Below are 19056 nucleotides of genomic sequence, written 5' to 3' on the forward strand. Positions count from 1 at the left end.
GAGCTGGCCCAAGGTTCAGGGGGGTGGGAGAGGTTCATACCTCTGTCACAGGGAAATAATTCATTGGCTTTAATATGGAAAGCATTCAGCACAGTGATGCTGTAGCACTGCTGTTTTAAAAATAGAAATTATATTTGGGTCCTGGCATGGTTTACAGATACAGTTCACTCACTGATTTTGGAAAAAATCTGTCCCTTAATTTTAACCACTACTTAGTAATGTTTTGGTTTTGAGAAATCTAGACATTTAACCCTGATTATAAACCTTCATATCACAGTAGCACTGATATGCAGGAATTGATAGTCATATCTCATAAGTCATACCTAAAACAATTATAGTTTGATTGTAATAAAATAGTAAAAAAAAAAAAAAAAAAAAAAAAGGAAATCTTAAATCCATGATTTAAATTTTCAGTTCAAGTAATAAGTTGATTTTGGGGAGGGAACCCCAGGGAAGATGCTCCCTTTCAACTACAACATAACACAAATAAATGTAAATGTTTGTAGGAATCAGTGTTTTTATAATTATTTCAATTTTGACAGAAGTTGATTGTTGCTAACATGCTGGTCTGATGATCTCTTAAGCTGCCATGTGTACTTTTTTATCAAAATGATTGTATCTCTTTAAGAAACATTGGCCTAAAAGAGCTCCCTGCATCACTGAGTCCAGTGTTCTGCTACTAGAGGCAACCACATCATATAATCACTATTCATAAACTGGTCAGGCATTGTACAAGGCACATAGGTATTTGGAATTCTGTGCATCATGGCGGTCAAACTCAAATGAGCTGGCAGGCTATTTTCCCTGTCAGCTACCAGGGGATGTACTATAGGCAGGCGATAGGTCATCTGGCCCACGGGCCTTCTGATGGTCTGGATCACCCACTTAAGATTCAGGCCACAGGGTTCTCACTGTGGCTGCCAGAGCTGCTGTGTTGGCACTGCCAGTATCCAAGGTGTTAACTGCTGCTGCTCACCTCCCTTTTTTCCCTTGCCAATTACTGCTGATTTTAGTCACTAATTGCAACCAAAACCCAGAAATTTGGCAGCAAATTGAGAGGGCCGTGAGTAGGGGTCTTAACTTTCTGAGTGCTTGTCCAAGTGCTGACACAGTGACTCTGGCAGCTGTAGAAATAAGTCCCACTGGCCAGATCCACAGGTGGATCATTTGCCTTATGGGCTGAATGACCTCCTTTCTGTAGGCCAGACCTGGCCTATGGGCTATAGGCTATACTTTCTCTGAATAGCCTAAGAATATGGACTGTCATTCATCTGAAGCACTAAACATTTTCCGGAGACTATCAGCATGATAAAGGCATAGCAGGAGGTACACATACAGGTGTTCAAGTGCCTGGAGCGCTGTAGAGCCTGGCAAGAGCATGTACTGCCAGCATTTTGAAGCCAGGTGTGCTATGGTCCCAATATGCTTTACAGGGAGCCTTGTGTGTAGAGGTTCCTGAGGACAGCTGAATGCAGAGAAAAGTGCTGATTGGCTGGCTGCCCAAGGAGCCACACCCACCCAGAACTTACCCCACCTCCCCACCTTCAACTGGAAGTGCAAAGCCATTGTGCACTTGTTCATTTTCCCCTGACAATGGCTCATCAATTTGACTTCCAACCTGCAATGAATCCTTACTGCCCTGTGCCTCCCCAGCTCTCAGTCCAGCAGTGCCAGCAAGTCCAGTGTGTGCTGTTCTTTTGCCAGCACAGTCAAAGCCTTCCGCTGCTTCTTCAGAAAGCTCATTCAGGTCCTGTGCAGCATGTAGAAATGACTGAGCCCCTGCTCTGCATAGGAGCTCCTGACTCATACCAGGGATACACTTAAGCCTGGGAGCAGGGCAGGCAAGTAAAATATTGTGGATTTATCTGGAGAACTCCAGTGGTTTGGAATTGGGACTAGTGGGAGAGGTTGGTGGTCCCAGAAGGCCCAGAAGCAGGGCCAGAGCCCAGGAACGGGCAGAGGAATGACTGTGGACAGGACCTAGGACCCAGAAAGGGGCAGGCATTAGGCTAGAAAGCCCAGCAAATTGATTGAGCTGGGGAGTAGGGCACAGCCTGGCAGTAGGGCATGAATTGATTGGTAATATCTGCAAGGTTTGAGCCTGGCTAGAAGGGAGGATGAGGAGGCCATGAAATTAGTCTTTAAGGCGATGAACATTTACACCGTAGCATTTGGGTGGATGAAATCTTGCTCAGGGATGCCTGAGGCAGCTTTCTTTTTCTAAATCCGTATTCACATCAAGGTGTGGCAGACAAGCAGAAGGCGAAGAGCCACAAGAACAGGGTGAATAGAGGCAAAGTGGCCAGCATGGGGCATCATGGCCACCCCTGGGGCAGGCATGTTTAAAGAGTGGGAAAACAGAAGAGAAAGGGAACATATGAATGAAAGAATAAGAAACAACTATCGTTTTTGTTAGAGAGAAAGAGAGGGTATGCGCAAAGTTGTAGTGACATGAAGTGTTACTTTTAATTTTTTTGTAACATGAAATCATAGACACACATAATTATACCAAACTTTAAAAGGGTATATAACCCAGAGAAGTTGGAGAACCCCTGCTTTAGCTTAAATAGTTCATTTCTCTTCTATATGTCTTGATGCACTTACAGACAGCAGTAATACCTCCAAGCCTTTATTTTGCTAGGCTAAACAAGCCAAGATTTTTTTCAGTGCCTTCATATAAGACAGGCTCTCCATTCTCCTGGTCACTCTACTAGCCATTGCTGTATCGGATCCAGTTTGGATTTATCTGTGTTGAAAAAGAGTACCCAGAATTATAAACAGTATTCTAAATGAGGTATTAACAATGCCTTCTTCAATGGCATTAATATTACCCTATTCTTCTGAGAATTCCTTACTTGATACCTTTTAGGATCTCTCTTACCTTTTTACTGTCAAATCGTCTAGTGGTTTGAGATCATCCTGTGCTCAGGTAATACAAGCAGCTCAGCTAATACCTCCTAGTTTTTTGTTACACTGATGAGCTCCACCTTTAGAAAATATTTTTTGGGTCCCTACATGCATGACCTTATACTTTGTGCAATTAAATTTTATTAAGCTAGTTTTACAGAGCAGTCCAAATTCATCTATCTTATAGAAGTTTTTGTCAATAAGCATATACATGTTTAGTGTACTTAAGAAGTTCTGTGCATACCAAGTGCTGATAATGTGGTATGTTGTACCAACAGCTGCTTGCTTGCCTATGATTATTTCCAGCCTGCAGAGACATCACATCTGGTTCATGGGGCTCCCCATGGGGCAGGAAATATGGCAGCAGGGGAGCTTTGGCAGCATTAATATGATCATCCTCCTCTCCCTGCCAAATTCCCAAATCCCAAGCCCTGAACTCCTAGTTGCAGCCAGCAGGTTGGGTTGGGGGCCAAGCTCTGACCCCTTTCTCCCTGAGGGGCCAAGCTACTCTTCATTTTCCCACGATGGGACCAGGTTGGGGCTGGGCCATACCCCTTCCCCTCCACTTGCAGTGCTAGACTACACCCCCTTTCTCCCTTTAGGGCCAGATTGAGTCTGAGCGATGCCCTTCCCCCTATGGAGCCAAGCCACACCCCATTTCCCAGGGGGTAGGTCATGGCTGTGTTGCCTCATTCCTCCTTCCATGTGATCAGAAGGTACCCACGGGATCAGGGCTGCCAACTGGATTTGGCCAGCAGACAGTTAGGGCACTGCTCATCCGGCCTGCTGGGGAAGAAGGCTGAGCACCACTGCTTTAAATGACGCAGGAGGAAAAATAGTTCAGGATCTGAGTTTAAGACCAGAATTATGCAGTTATGATGCTGTAGTTTTTACACTGGAAATTTATTTTCAAATGCTGCATCTCTCAATAAAAATACAACATTAAACCATACAGCTAGTTATAGTTATTATCTCCAAATTTATATATGGTTAATTAGAATTCCAGTGGACCAGTAAATGACACAAACAACCACATTAGTTTTTTTTATGGGATCTCTGTAGTTGCTCTAACATGCAGTTTATCATGCTGTTATAGTAATGTAGCTGCCATAGAATATCAATGCATGCTACACATTCTTTATAACAGTAAAATATAAAACATGGTAAAGATGTGCTACAGTAAGCAAGATATGATATAATATATCCAAATTCCTATGTCAAAATTAATACAGAGCAAGCTTTTTTCTTGAAATAAGCCTATCATTTAAGTTTATGCTTCAGAAACTATGAATCAGCAACTCACAATAAAGCTAGAAAACTGTATCAGCAAATATTATTGCTCTGCTGAAAAACCTCTCCTGAAACTTAATTTCAAAATGATTGACACTGAGGTTAAAATCTGCAGAATAGCAATAGTATCTGTCTACCTTCTGCAGGTATTACACTCAAGATACATATGTTAGTTCTATCTTTTGTGGTATTGGGAAATATACCTTTTGGGTGGGGGGGAAGAAGAAAAGGGAACAAAAAGGAATTTATAGTCATGTCTTCCATTACTAAACAGAAGCATTTTTTCATTATTCTCTTTGCTGTTCACAAAGCTTTTGAATTTGTGAACTCCTGAATCTTCAACTGAAGATTCCATTTTGAGCACAAGTAGGGTAAAGAGTTTTAAAAAAGATAACTTGTAAGGAAAAGCTGCAGGAATCAGGCTTTTGTATTAAAGAGAAAAGAGTAAGGAGAGACAATAAATTGTCCCTCCTTACATAAATATGTCCCTCCTACATAAATATGTAAATGAGATTATAAAGAGAATAGTGATCAGTTGTCCAGCTTGTCTCCAGGAAAAAGAACAAGAAAAAATTGGTTTGATTTGCAGCAAAGAAGATTTAAATGAGACATTAGAAGGACCCCCCCGACATCCTAAATATAAAGGTAGCAAAACACTTAAAAATGTATATATAAATATTTTCCTGAAATTTAGCCTTATATTCACCATTGGCCAGTGGTGATTACTTAACTGGGTAAAGTTACTCATATGTATAACTTTTTACAAGACAAGATTTTTAAATTAATACTGTCTTGTCTAAGTATGTTCTGCTTGAATTGCAAATATACTAGACTTCTCATCTTCAATGGCAATGATCCCTTTTTTTTAAAAAAGGAGCTATAAATCTAAGCATGCTATTGGTGTAAATTTTTCTTTTTGCCATACAAAATACTATTAATTTTATGTCATATCAACACACAAACACAGATTCTTCTCCTAAAATCTGGTGTATAGGCAGAAATGAGAACTAGCTTTTCTTAATATTTTTGCTGTGACAAAATACTTTGTTTGCCTTCTGGTGCATTTTTTCAGACTCAGCATAATTTTCTTAGTGTACAGAAAACAGAATTGCATCTAATCTGTCAAATGTGCTATTAGAAATTAGGACATGATAATTCTTCAATTCTTATTATGTTTAAGTATAAATGCACCTGGGTCAAAGTTCTTCTTCTGCATACTACACAAGAACAAGGACCCTCAGCTTAAAATGTTAAATGCACAATGTATTGTAATATGCCCCATGTTCCAGGATTTATGGCAGAGTAAAATATCAAACCAGACACAAAGATATTCCTCATTTAATGTGGAACATCTTTGTGGTTGATTTGTGTCCAGATTTAGATTGAATGTGTGGCATGTTCCCCAGACCTGAGGCTGTCGTCTGCTTGGTACCAATGATTCGTATTAGCAGGGATCCTGGTTTTCTCTTATTTAAAAAAATCCCCAATTTTCGGTTAAAAAAAAAGTAACTCCAAATCCACATTTTCAGTGATTTAAATGAAACACCACATATATAGTGATGTTTAATTTTAATCATGGAAAAATGTTGATTTGGGGTTATTTTTTAACCAAAAACTAGGGATTTTTTTGAATCAGAGAAAATCAGGATCCCTGCTTATTAGGTTCAAGTATAAAGATAGCCTCACTTTCCTGGGTCAAAGCTCTCCTCCTTCATGACATTCAAGAACAAAGACTCTCAGCTCCCTTTTTCACTTTAAAACTCTTTTTTTACTCTTTCTAGGCCATCTCTCTTCCTAACTATTCTCGGAATTCTTTTTCTCATCTTCCCACATGTTTTTAATCATTATTGATTATATTTACTAAAGTGAATAGAAAAGTTAGCTATTTGGAATTTTACCAGTTCAACATGACAACTTAGGTTCATCTCATTCTTCCTTCATGAACTAAATTGTACTCAAATTTAAGATGACCCTGAATTTAAGGTTTTTATAAATTTTCCATGTATAGAATCTAATTAGGTGGTTGTCTTTAATTCATCCAACCCACTGCTGCAGGAGCGCAAGCAGTGAGTGGAGGCATCAAGAAGCTTGCCTCTGCTTCCCTGCTCTCCTTTACCCTTATCCTTACTCTGCACTAGCAGGCCACATCCACATTATAGCCTGATGGAGTGAGCACAGCCCCAGCCCAGCTCCCATAGCAGCCATGTGAACTGCATGCCACTGCTGCGGGGCTGAGCTGATGCCATGCTCAGTGCTCCATGCTGCAGTTTGGACATGCTAGCATGAAATAAGGGCAAGGAGGAGAGGGGTAGAAATGGTGGGAAGAGGATGCAGGGTGCTAATAATGGGGTAAAGGAAGGTTGGGGGGGCAGGCAGGAGCTATAGTGGGGACTGGAGGGTAGGCTAGGGTCTAGAGTCTAAGCCACAGCAGCTGCTTGCCCTTGCCCCCACTTTCATACTCAATTCTAAGATGATGGGCTTTCCCCACGAAGATACTTCAAGGGTTGGGGGACCTCATTTTAGAATTGAGTAAATACAGTATCTCTCTTTCACCAAGATCTATATTTTATGCCTTTCCATGTCCAATAACCCCATTTTGTTCTCTCTGGTTTTAATAGGCAGGACATTTCTGTTATTTTTGCTACTGAACTTATGGTTTACTCCATGACCATGCCCTGCCCCACTTTTTTTTGTTCCAGTTTTTTTAGACCCCTGGATATCCAGGGGTCTAATTTTCTCCCCTTGTGCCAGCTGGACTGCTGCAGCAGCATCCCAAATCCATTGTTAAAAATATCCCAAAATCCATGTTCTTCCACAGTTAACACAAAAAACCACTCTATACAGACACACTCACATACACACACACACATATATATATATATCTAGACAGAGAGAGAAAGAGACAGCAACCAGTTGGGCAATGCTTTATTGGAATATTTACAATGTTAAAGCAATGTAGAAGCCTGCCAGTGTCTCTATCATCATGATAAAATAAATTCTAAATATCTATATGTTGATGTGTATTTCTGGTTTTCTTCGCACATGATGGGTGTGTGATGGGGGTATGTGGTGTTTGCAGGAAGGGTGTGGGAAGGTGGGTGGGTGTGTGTGGAGGGATGTGGGTTGGTGTGTGGTGATTGCTGGGGGGACTGTAGGACCTTGTGGGGGGCGCTGCTCAGGAGGGGTGGGTCCCCTGGCCCCCACAGAGTGCAGCCCCCACACACAGCACATGGAATGCTTTCCTGCACAGGGCCCCAGCCCCCCCCCCCCCCAGGGTCCCAGGCAGCCTGGAGGGCCACAGCACCTCCCTGCCCAGGGTCCCAGCTCCCCCTGGAGGGCCTCAGCATCCCTGCCCAGGGTCCCAGGCACCCTGAAGGGCCCCAGCCCCCCTGCCCAGGGTCCCAGCTCCCCCTTGAGGGCCACAGCCCCCCCACCCAGGGTCCCAAGCACCCTGGAGGGCTCCAGCACCTCTGTGCAGGGCCCATAACTTACCTTTAGCAGCAGCAGCGGGAGTGGAGCACTCTGAGCCATGGTGGCAAGACCTGGCGTGGCATGTGGGGACCATGTGCTGGGCCCAGCTGGGTCCTGCCAGCCCTGGGAACTGTCTGTTACCCAGCTGGGCCAGGCCCTTGCTGGCAGGACCTGATGTGGCACATGAGGACCGCATGCCGGGCCCAGCCAGGTCCTGGGGCCTCTCTGCTGCTGGGTCGGGGCCTTGGTGACAGGACCTGCTGCCCTCGGGGCCCCTCTGCTGCCCGGCTGGGCTAGAGCCTTGGTGGCAGGACCCAGCATGGAGCATGGGGACTGCATGCCAGGCCCGGCTGGGTCATGCAGGCCCTGGAGTCCCTCTGCTACCTGGCCAGGCCAGGCCCTTGGTGGCAGGACCCGGCATGGCACGTGGTCCCTGCATGACGCACCCACTGGGTTCTGCCAGCCCTGGGGCTGCTTCTGCTACCTAGGCAGCAGGAGCAGCCCCAGAGCCAGCAGGACCTGTCTGGGTACCAGGTCCTGCCACCCTGGGCCCAGCCCAGGTGGGTGGCAGAGGGGCCCTGAGGGCAGCAGGGCCTGGCTGGGCAGGGATCAGGGGGGTCTGGGGTGCTAGCAGAGGGAGGGGCTGGGCAGGGATCAGGGGGGTCTGAGGGACTGGTGGGGGGAGAGGCCAGGCAGGGATCGGGGGTCTGGGGGGCTAGCGGGGGGAGGAGCAGGGCAGGGATTGGGAGGGCGGGTGGGGCGAGCAGGGGTCCCTCCCATAGTCCCCTCCCCCCTCCTCCAGTCCCCCTGACCCCTTACTCACCATCACTGGAGCCCTGGTGTTGAACACATGGCCTGGTGGGCCGTGTGTTTCAGCATCAGGGTGAGGGGCCAACCATGGAGACACTCTGGCAGCCAGAGCATCTCCATGGAGGACGCAGCCTCCGGTTGCCTACGGGAACAGTCCAGGACCATGCCCTGCCCCACTTTTTTTTGTTCCACTTTTTTTAGACCCCTGGATATCCAGGGGTCTAATTTTCTCCCCGCGCTGCAGACTTGCAGCACAGGGAACATTTTTTCATTCCCACATATGCTTCTTGCCCCACCTCAAAGGGGTTTGAGACGGGGCAAGAGGCACATGCATGCTCATCTGGACACACCTGTGTGTAGCTGGGGGACAGGAGCCAGATAGCCTTTCTGTGTGGGAGCAGAGCCAGGCTACCTGGTCTGCATGTGGTGAGGGGGGACACAGTGAGCTGCATGTGTGGCTGGGAGCAGAACCAGGCAGCCCAAACTGCGTGTGACAAGGGGAGGGGGAGTGGTTTGCCTATTCAATAAGAAAGCATGTGTCCCTGTGAATATGTGGCCCAGAAGCTGGACAGCCCTGGACTAGACAACAGAAATGTATGTTGCTACACTTAGATTAATATTTCAGAACTATCTACTAGGGCTGTGTGAAATTTTGGCAGCTGTTTCATTTTAGAGGTGTTTCGGCCCATTTCGACACCCAAAACACCAATTTCGAAACTAAATGGAAGGCTCCAAAACATCTCCAAAATGAAACAAAACCATCTGAAACATTTCAAATCTGTCCCTGAGGTCCCTTCCAGTCCCAGTGCCCTGATTGCCACTGCCGGAGCTGGTGAGTACAGGGCTTTTTTTTTTTAAAGGTGCTGGGACTAGGTGGGGCCGGCCAGGCAGGGGATGGGGCCGGGCAGGGCAAAGCAGCCATGGGGGCTTCTCCTGCAGCTCTCCCCACCAGAGGAGCTGTGGGAGAACCTGCAGTCACCCAGCTGTGCCTGCCCCTCCCTGGCTGATCTGAATCTCCAAAACAGTGTTGAAACTCTGAAACAGATTCAGCCACATCGAAATGGAACAGTGATCTGAAACACCGAAATGAATCACTGTCCTCCAAAACAGCCGAATCCAACCTCGAAACGAGACATAGCCGTTTCATACAGCCCTACTATCTATACCCTTCTCACCTTTGCTTTCACCAGTTATTTCCCTACCTTTTCATTCCTGTGTACCACCACCTATTTGGTTTTCATCAGTTGTTTCTCTTTTCCACCTGTCATTACTTCTTATCCACTTATTACAAAGTGGATACTTTACCTTTGTTACTTTACCGTTCAAGATTTGTTTTAATTTATCCTATAATAGAAATCCTTATCAGAAATGCCTGAGTCTCAAGTCAGTGTTGAAATAATGCTTTCTAGAAACTTGCTTTCTTTTACATTAGTATTAAGATGGGGTGTGTCTTATGGAACCACTATCACTGGGTATTGTCACTGCTCTCAAACAAAGACAATGACATAGTGTAACTGTTGGAGGATGTTACTGCAAATGTAGATCACTGTAGTTTTAAAAAATGCACCTTATAAACTTTTCTGCTTCTAAAAGCATCTTCAGCTCCTCTTTTAGCCAAGGGAGGATCTATGAGGGGTGAGATGGTACAGTCTCAACCCACCTTTTGGACACTGCTGTGGGAATAACAGCCAGGGACTTTTTTTAAATCCCCAAAGGAGGCAAGAATCTCCCCCACCCCTCTCAGCACCACTCTCCTTCCCCTCTTTACTCAGCAGCACCTCCCATCCTCTCCCTTCCGTTTCTCCCATCCTCCACCCACCGCTGTTGCTGCCTCTGGCTAATGTGGGACAGGGGGAGCTCCAGAGCTGTTCCAACCTCATTCCAACCAGGCTGCGTGGGGAGCTGGACTCAGAAGGGACAGCAGCAAGCAATGGCAGCAGCAAGCAGGTTCTCTGTTGGTGCCTGGTCCTTCATGTGTTCCCCACCAACCTGGGAGCAAGTGAAGGGCAGGGGAATCCACTGGCAACCATTTCTGTCCCTGACAAAGCCCAGTTTCTTGCACAGCAGCCACTTGCTGCATCCCCAGCTGTAGGCAGGGCAAAAGCAGCTAGGACAGTGGCAGCTGCAGGTAGATCCAGAGATGTAAGTAAAGTGGATCAGCGGTGGATGGGAGAGGAGGAGAGGTGCTGCTCAGCACAGAAGGGAAGGGAAGGATGCCAAGGTGGGGGTGGAGATGGAATTCTTACCTGATTTGGGAGCTTAAAAAAGACCCCAGCTGCTGGTCCAGGTGGTGGTGGGGAGGCTGGGAGTAGAGTGCAACCACCCCTGCAGCACTGCTCACTGTTCCTGCACCCTCTGTTTTAAAATCCTGGATCTGCTTATGCTTCCAGCTTAGCCATGACTATTTATGATAAAGCATAGAGAGAGAACGCACGTGTGAAAGAAATGAATTGCTTACAATTTTTGTTGCTATTGATATTCCAAGAAAGGTGCTTAACAGTATAAAACATACTATAGCAGCGTAAAGACCCTAAACAGATAAGAGATATGCGGGAGTTTGTCACACATTAGGGTAATGTAGAAGTAAACTAAATCACAGTGGTGTTATTTTTACCTTTCTTGGATATCAATCATGTTCATTCTGAAGCGGGGGTCATAATGAAGCACAAGCTGCAAAAAAGGCATGTTATCTTATTTGATCTCTTCCAGAAAGGGTACACATTTATGGCTGAAGCACAGACTGGTGATTCAGCTCTGGCTGCTGGGAAATGGAGACTCCGTCTTATTGGTTCATATAACCCACTCCCCTCACTCTCTCGTGATGCTGTAAACAACTCTTATTCCACTAAGGAAATAAAAGACTATTACATACCTAATGGAAAGCACATTATATTCAGGTAAATTTTGAACATGTCATTTTTATAGAAGTACTAATAGAAAATAGAACAAATTTCTAATATAATTTTTTCTGATAGAAATTTTTTTATTAGAAAATTAGAAAAATAACTGAAGGAAGAAGGTGGTTTTAAAGCAAATTATGTTTATTTAAATCAGATTTAAATTCACAATTCACAATCAAGGGCTTCATTTTCTAAAATATTAGCCCAGTTTAGTGTGGATAAGGGTGCCTTTGTGAAGGAACAGTATATTTAATTCATTATGTCAAAATAATATTATTAATAGTATGGATCAAAAAAAATCTTATCCACTTTAATGATTTAAGCTTCATAATATCTGTTTGAGTTAGGAAAATATAATTTTTCAGATGGAGGATAAAATTAAGTGTATGTTCTCTATGTCACTAAGATACTGAACAATATAAGACCCAGGTCAGATCCTGAGTGAACTTCACTTGAAGCCTCTTCCCAATTTGAGTTATACTGGTTGATGATTACTCTTTGAAGACAAGTATCCAAGCTGTTTTACAGTCATCTTGACCTAGTTAAAGATAAACCACATGCATAAGCTTTACACAGTCAGGGTCTAACTTTATACCTGTTCTTGGTAGAGCAGTACTATCTGTTCTTGGCAGGGTAGAATATTTCATGACAAAGCTTGAAATCAACAATGAGGCTATTTAGCATGAACAAAGGTGGCAGAATCAGCCACGAGTACAAATAGTTAAATTGCAAAGATGAAGATTAAATGGAAATATAACCAAATAAATTCTTCTTGTTTTCTGTTGCTGACACTTTCAAAAAACGGAATTTTAAGACATTTTTCAAAAAACAAAAGTTTTTGCTTTAGGGTGGTGCACATACACAATTGCTATTTTTTAGTTTATGCTACCACTTTCACAGTATTTACAAAAAGGAATTCTGGCAGTCCTGTTAAAACCTTAGTTGATATCTGGTGATTTGACTAAGAGCATGTTGTAACCTTCAAGCTGAGACTTGCTTTCTAGGGCTTCAGTTATGAGAACAGTTTAAACATGTGCTAAATCTTTCATTTCAAGAAAGCCTTTAAGCAAACACTTTAAGCATATGTTTTTGGTGAAGCATTCATTTAAGTGTTTTACCTGAATTTGGCTGCTTTACTGAATCGATTCCAAGTATCCAATGCAGTTTATGTTGATGGAATTTTCTCCTATTTAGGTATGCCATAAAAGTCACAGCATCCCATATTGCCACAGTGCAGGTACAGACCTCTAAATCAGATGTATTCATTAAGCTACAAGTCCTGGATAATGAGGAAGAAATAGTGAATACCATTGGAAAGGGCCATGCAGTCATCCCTGCATTTAATTTCTTCTGTCCTGAAAGACCTTTAAGTTCTCAATGTAAGTACTATATTTTGTATTTTATACTTGGTCCCAGTGAGAGCACTCTAAAATAACTTTGGATAAGGGCTGATCTTAAACACTATCACAGAAACTGTTCCTTAATTTTTTTTTTACTTGTTAGTTATATCATTTTCCTTACTTTCTTGTCCCCTTCTACATTCTCTGTTCTGCTAAGGGGATCTGAAACATGGGGGAGGGGGGCATGTATTGCCCACAAAGACAAGTATAGATTGAATTGACGGAGGAGCTGTTTCTAACATTATTTTGTGTGTGTGACTTTTGCCTTCATTTTCTGTGTGCTTAATAAAGCAGTTCACATTTGTTATAAGGAGCCAAAGAGACAGAACCAGAGAGCAGGCCAGCAAACAGGGGAGACTGAGTGGGTGTCCTGCCTGGGAGAGGAGCAAGAAGCCATGGCTGCATGGGGAGAGAGTTTGTTAGTGCTGGTAAATACGAAGGCCTGCATGTTTCAGGCTTGGTGATGTAGGTTTAGTTTGGGAGCCATTTTGCAAGGTTGTTTGGAGAAATTAGTTGATTGTGCCTGATGGCAGTGTAAGCAAGGAGATGGGGCTTGCCTGGGTAGAAAGGTTAAGCTTCCCAGAGCACAGTGAATAAGGAGGAGAATAAAATGATGAGGAACAGCCAGCATGGATTCACCAAGAACAAATCATACCTGATCAACCTGATTTCCTTCTATCATAAGGTGGCAGGCTGTGTAGATGTAGGGGAGAGCAGTGGATGTGATATACTTTGACTTTAGCAAGGCTTTTGACACAGTATCTCATGACATTCTCATTAACAAGAGATGAAATACTAGATTGAAGTAGTGTAAAGTCGATACATAACTGTTTGGATCATCATATGTGTAGTTGGGAGGAGGTATCAAGTGGGGTTTCCCAGGGGTCTGTCCTGGGTTCACTATTGTTCAGTATCTTCATTAATGATTTGGACAATTAAATTAAGTGCATACTTAGCAAACATGCTGCTGACACCCAGTTGGGTGTCATTATAGATGTTTTGGAGAGCAGGGCTAGGATCCAGAATGACCTGGATAGACTAAAAAAATGGTCCTCAATCATTCAGATGAGATTTATCAAGGACAAGTGCAGTGTTATTCACATGGGACAGAATAACTGCATGCACAAATACAGAAGGAATGATTGACTACTTTACAGTACTTCAGAGAAAGACCTGGGAGTTATAGTAGACTATAAGCTGAATATGCTGCAGCAGTGTTTTCTTGCAATCCAGGTGCAAAAAACGTCAATAGCAGACTGGGTTGTATTAACTGGACTGTCACTTAGAAATCAAGGGAAGTGATTCTTCCACTCTTTTTGGCACTGATGAGACTTCACCTGGAGTACTGTGTCAAGTTTTAGGCCCCACGCTTCAAGAAGTACCTGGAGTACTATTCCTATCAAAGACAGGAATACCCAATTACCTGTGGGGGCACATTTCTCACAAGAAGACCACTCTCTCCAATCTCTCAGTCCTGATACTCAAAGGACTCTTACAAAACACTTCCCAGAGATGAGCCTATGAACTCCACTTCATCAACCTCCTGGATACTAAAAATCATGAACTAAATGTAGATATTGGATTTATGACACATTATAACCTGCCTGACATCTGACTCCCCAGGTACTTCTCCACTATTCATCCCCCTTCTCCCCCCGCCACCCAGCCTGTCTCTCACCCATGACTCCTCAATCTACATCTTCACTGACTGCCTGTCTTGTATGCAGACCAGCACAGCCTCTGGCTTCTTTACTTTTCATTCCATCCAGGAAGAGCACACACCAACTGTTGAAACTTCTTTACCCTGATGAAGGATTTTTGAACCCGAAAGCTTGCTTAATATTTCTTTTCCAACTATTTAAGTTGGTCTAATAAAAAATATCAGATTCACCCAAAGAACCTTGTCTGCCTATGTCCTTAGACCAACACAGCTACAACCTACACCCCTGTAACATGATTAAGATACAAGCATTTATGTCTTAGTCTAGGAAATGGCTCTTGACAAGCAATATTTTCCCCTTTCTCCTGGAACAACAACTATTTTATTCAGGGAAAGAGGAGGATGGGAGGATTCAGAAGGAACTGCTAATTATACTAGATTTATGGAAGTTATAAATGGCCATAACACTATTGTCAGGTCATTATAATAACAAGAGAGATTCAGATAAAAAGTTATCCTGTAGGGGCACATTCCAATTTAAACAAAATTCCCTTTGGGACAAAATTTAATTGCCAGTTACAACACATACACCACTCTCATCCTAATCTGAACATTTGTGCCTCAAAAGCTGAGCTTGCCCTGCCTCAGAGACATTCTGCCTTGCACCGGCTTTCTCAGATGTCCCATCCTTCTCTGAGTGCACTATCCACACCTGACCTGAAGCACTGTAGCCACCTACAAGAAACAGGCTAATTGACACCATCACTCAGCAGTACTAATTGGCCTGTCCTCAGTACATACAAACTCAACTACATTACTTTCAGTCAGGAGAGTAATACATAACAGAGCACTACAGCTCGTTTGAAAGCACTGCTGCCAAAAATGGTCTATTTACAGTCTAAACATGGCATGAGTGAGAAACTTACCTTTTTGGTCAAAGTTTATTTTCTTTCACTTTAATTTGTATATAAGTCAGCAGGACTGGATGAACATCATCCAAGAGTGCTAAAGGAACTGGCTGAAGTAATCGTGGAACTGGCAAATCTCTTCCAAAACTTTTGGTGCTCGGAGAGGTCCCCAAGGACTGGAAGAGGGCCAATGTTGTGCCCATCTTCAAGAAGGGGAGGGAGAACCCAGCTAACTATAGGCCCATTAGCCTAACTTCTATCCCAGGGAAAATCCTAGAAAATTGAATTAAGGAGTCTATATGCAATAGGTTTGCAGAAGGTAGGATTCTGAATGACAGCCAGCATGGCTTCACTGCGGGCAGGTCTTGTCTTACCAACCTCATCTCCTTTTATGATCAGGTGACTCACCACCTGGATAAAAGAGAGGAGGTTGACATTATATACCTTGATTTCCAAAAAGCTTTTGATCTGGTATCCCATGAGACAGTCAGGTGGGTAGGAAGCTGACTGCGGGATAGGACCCAGAGAGTTCTAATGAATGGATCTGTGTCATCTTGGCAGGAAGTGGCCAATGGTGTCCCACAGGGGTCAGTACTTGGTCCAGTGCTATTCAACATCTTTATCAATGATTTGGATGTTGGGGTGAAGAGCCCCCTGGCCAAGTTCATGGACAGCGCCAAGTTATGGGGAAGCATGGCCACACTTGAAGATAGGCTACAGATACAGGCAGACCTAGACAGGTTTGCAAGCTGGGTGGACTAGAACCAGATGAAGTTCAACATCGAGAAATGTAAAGTGCTCCACCTGGGGATGAACAATCCCCTGCATATCTATGGGCTTGGCAACGCCAACCTGACCAGCACTATGAATGAAAGGGATCTGGGGATAATAATAAACCACAGTATGAACATGAGCCAGCAGTGCAACGCTGTAGCCAGCAGGGTTAACAATACCCTGGAATGCATCAATCAATGCATCTCCAGCAAAACCAAAGAAGTGATTCTTCCACCCTTCTCTACATTGGTGAGATCACAGCTGGAGTATTGCGTCATGTTCTGGGTGCCACACTTCAACAAGGACATAGTAATGCTTGAGAGAGTCCAGAGAAGGGCCACCCGTATGATCAGAGACTTGTATGGCAAGGCATACGAGGAAAGGCTGAGGGATCTGGGACTCTTCAGCTTGAAAAAAAAGAAGGCTGAGAGGGGACTTGGTAGCAGTTCACCGCTACATCAGAGGCATACATCAAGGGCTCGGTGAACAACTGTTCACCAGGGCACCCTTGGGGAAAACTAGGAATAATGGTCACAGACTCCTGGAAGACTGTTTCAGGCTCAATGTTAGGAAAAACTACTTCACAACTAGGGTGTCCAGACTGTGGAATAAACTCCCTTCAGAGGTGATGCAATTACCTACCCTGGAAATCTTCTAGAGGAGACTGAATGGTCACCTTGCTAGGGTCATCTGACCCCAGTTGTCTTTCCTGCTTGGTGCAGGGGGCTGGACCCGATTATCTTCTGAGGTCCCTTCTGGCCTTACAATCTCTGAACCTATTAATTCTATTGCCACATGCCATATTATAATGGGTCATCAACTCAACTAGAGTTATAATAGGAAACCAACTGATGTTTAAAGATTACCTCCCAGCGTCTTCATGGCAGGAAAAAAATCTTTGTCTTGGATTCAAGTAATAGCCCAGAGCAGGTGGTGGCTTAGCTCTGACTTTAAAGCTAGAGCTGAGCTGCTCTCTGCCCTGGGCTGGAATAGCTTGTTTGGTGGGGGAGCGGGCATGCAGCCAGGGGCAGCGTGGGGGAGATGGCAGGGTAAAGGAAACTGCCATCTCCCCTATACCCCTTGTCCTTTATGTCTGTGCCTGTGCCTCCACCCCCTGCTGCAGCCTGCCACTCCACCCCTTTCTCCCCTCCTCTCAGCTTCCCCCACCTCCCCTTACCTTCTGCTCCATCTCCAGCTCTGACCCAGCCAGGCAGGGAGCTGCTGCTTCTTCCTGGCTGGTCTGAGCTGCTGCTGTTGCTGACTGCCCCAAAGGAGCAGAGCTTCAGTAGAAGGTAAGGGGGTGAGGGGCAGGGAGTGGGAGGTTAGTGGGGAGGCATGGGGGTCAGAAGGCCGAGGTTAGGTACAGGCATGGGGAGCTGGGGAGGACAGGAAGATGCATGGGAGGAGCAGGCAGCAGTGAGGGCAGGCACAGGGGGGACAGGCATAGGCATGGGGAGATGAGGGGCAGGGAGAGCAAGAGGCAGTGGTCTACCCCCCTGCTCTCACCACTGCATTCCCCAGCATAGCAGTGAATGGGGACAAATTTAAGACAACCTTCCATTCATTAGATTCTATACATGGACAATTATAACAAATGTGTACTTTTCCTTGTATAGAATCTAATTATTCTGGGGTAATCTTAAATTTGAAATCATCTAGAACAGTGTTTCTCACTGGTTCGTGGGTCACGAACCAAAAGTGGGGTCACAATAATATATAAAAGGGTTGAGAACAACCTTTAAAAATGAATCATCAAACTTTAAAAATGGATTCTCCATTAAAGAAGAAAAAAGTGGGAAACTGTGGCTTGTCCCCTGCTGGCTGTCAGAGTTTCAGCCTGCAAGGAGCTGTTTGGGGCCTCCCCCTGCCCCACACACCCACCCTCTGCCCCACACATTAGGGGGCTGGGGCCTGGGGGTGGAGAGCACTGGGTTTTAAGCCAGGGGGACTGGGTCAGGGCTGGCCATCGATGTTTACAAATGGGTCCTGGTACAGAAAAGGCTGAGAACCACTGGTCTAGAATTCTGGTGACTATGGTATTTACTCATTTGGTCCTTTTTAAGATGTGCTAGGGAAATGAATGGAAGCATCTAGTCTGAGAGCAACAGAAAATTTAGAGGCAACCCAAGTAACATTCAAAAGAAAATAAATTACACATGCAGTGCTTGTTGGGAGATGTGTCTAGGCCTCTTTTCCTGTGAGCTGTGATCTGAATGGCTCTGGTTTGTTGGGGAGCCTGAGCCCTTCTCCCTGCCTCATTATGAGTGCCAGGGGGATTGCAGCTTGCAGGGAGATAGCAAAAGATATATCTGCCTCTGCTGTGATATGAGGAGGTCCAGAAAGTAGCCAAACATTAAACTTCTAAAAATAAGGAAATGTAAACTGAAGGTACACCCTCCCCCCCTACTCTTTTTACAATAGGAAAATGAGTCAGAGGTAGGGGGAAGAGGCCAGCATGGGAGGGGGTGTTAGATGAAAGCAGGTCAGGAGCGTGGCTGTGGTGATCTGACAAAGGGCAACTAGGAGTCATAATATGGTCAGGTGTCCAGTTTATGGTAAAGCCCAGGCTATATAAACAGAAAGTATGATTCTTCAGCAATTTGCTGCCAATGAATGTTCACAGTAGTCTAAGGTATCATATGGCAAAGAGCATCTTCTTAACTTGCTCATAGTTTCATAGTTTCATAGTAGCTAGGGTCAGCAGGGACCTGAATAGACCATCTAGCCTGACCCCCTGCTGCGGGCAGGAATGAATGCTGGGTTCACAAGACCCCAGACAGGTGATCATCCAACCTCCTCTTGGATTTGCCCAAGGTAGGGGCGAGGACCACCTCCCTGGGAAGTTGGTTTCAGATTCTGGCCACCCTAACTGTAAAATATTGCCTCCTGAAAAACTGAAAAATAAAAAAACTCAGAATTTAGTTTAGATAACTTTA

General features: G+C 44.6%; 1 protein-coding gene across 6 annotated transcripts in view; it reads left to right on the forward strand.

Annotated features, from left to right (window-relative positions):
* The window catches only part of ADGB (androglobin), a 299037-nt gene that overhangs the window by 222322 nt on the left and 57659 nt on the right, over positions 1 to 19056 (forward strand). For all 6 annotated transcript variants that reach the window (XM_019488363.2, XM_019488361.2, XM_019488358.2 and 3 more), the window contains 2 exons: positions 11188 to 11375; positions 12573 to 12757. In XM_019488363.2, coding sequence (XP_019343908.1) covers positions 11188 to 11375; positions 12573 to 12757 — 373 coding nt within the window. The remainder of the gene's footprint in view (positions 1 to 11187; positions 11376 to 12572; positions 12758 to 19056) is intronic.

The sequence above is a fragment of the Alligator mississippiensis genome, chromosome 1 (genome assembly GCF_030867095.1).
Source record: "Alligator mississippiensis isolate rAllMis1 chromosome 1, rAllMis1, whole genome shotgun sequence".
NCBI classification, from domain to species: domain Eukaryota; kingdom Metazoa; phylum Chordata; order Crocodylia; family Alligatoridae; genus Alligator; species Alligator mississippiensis.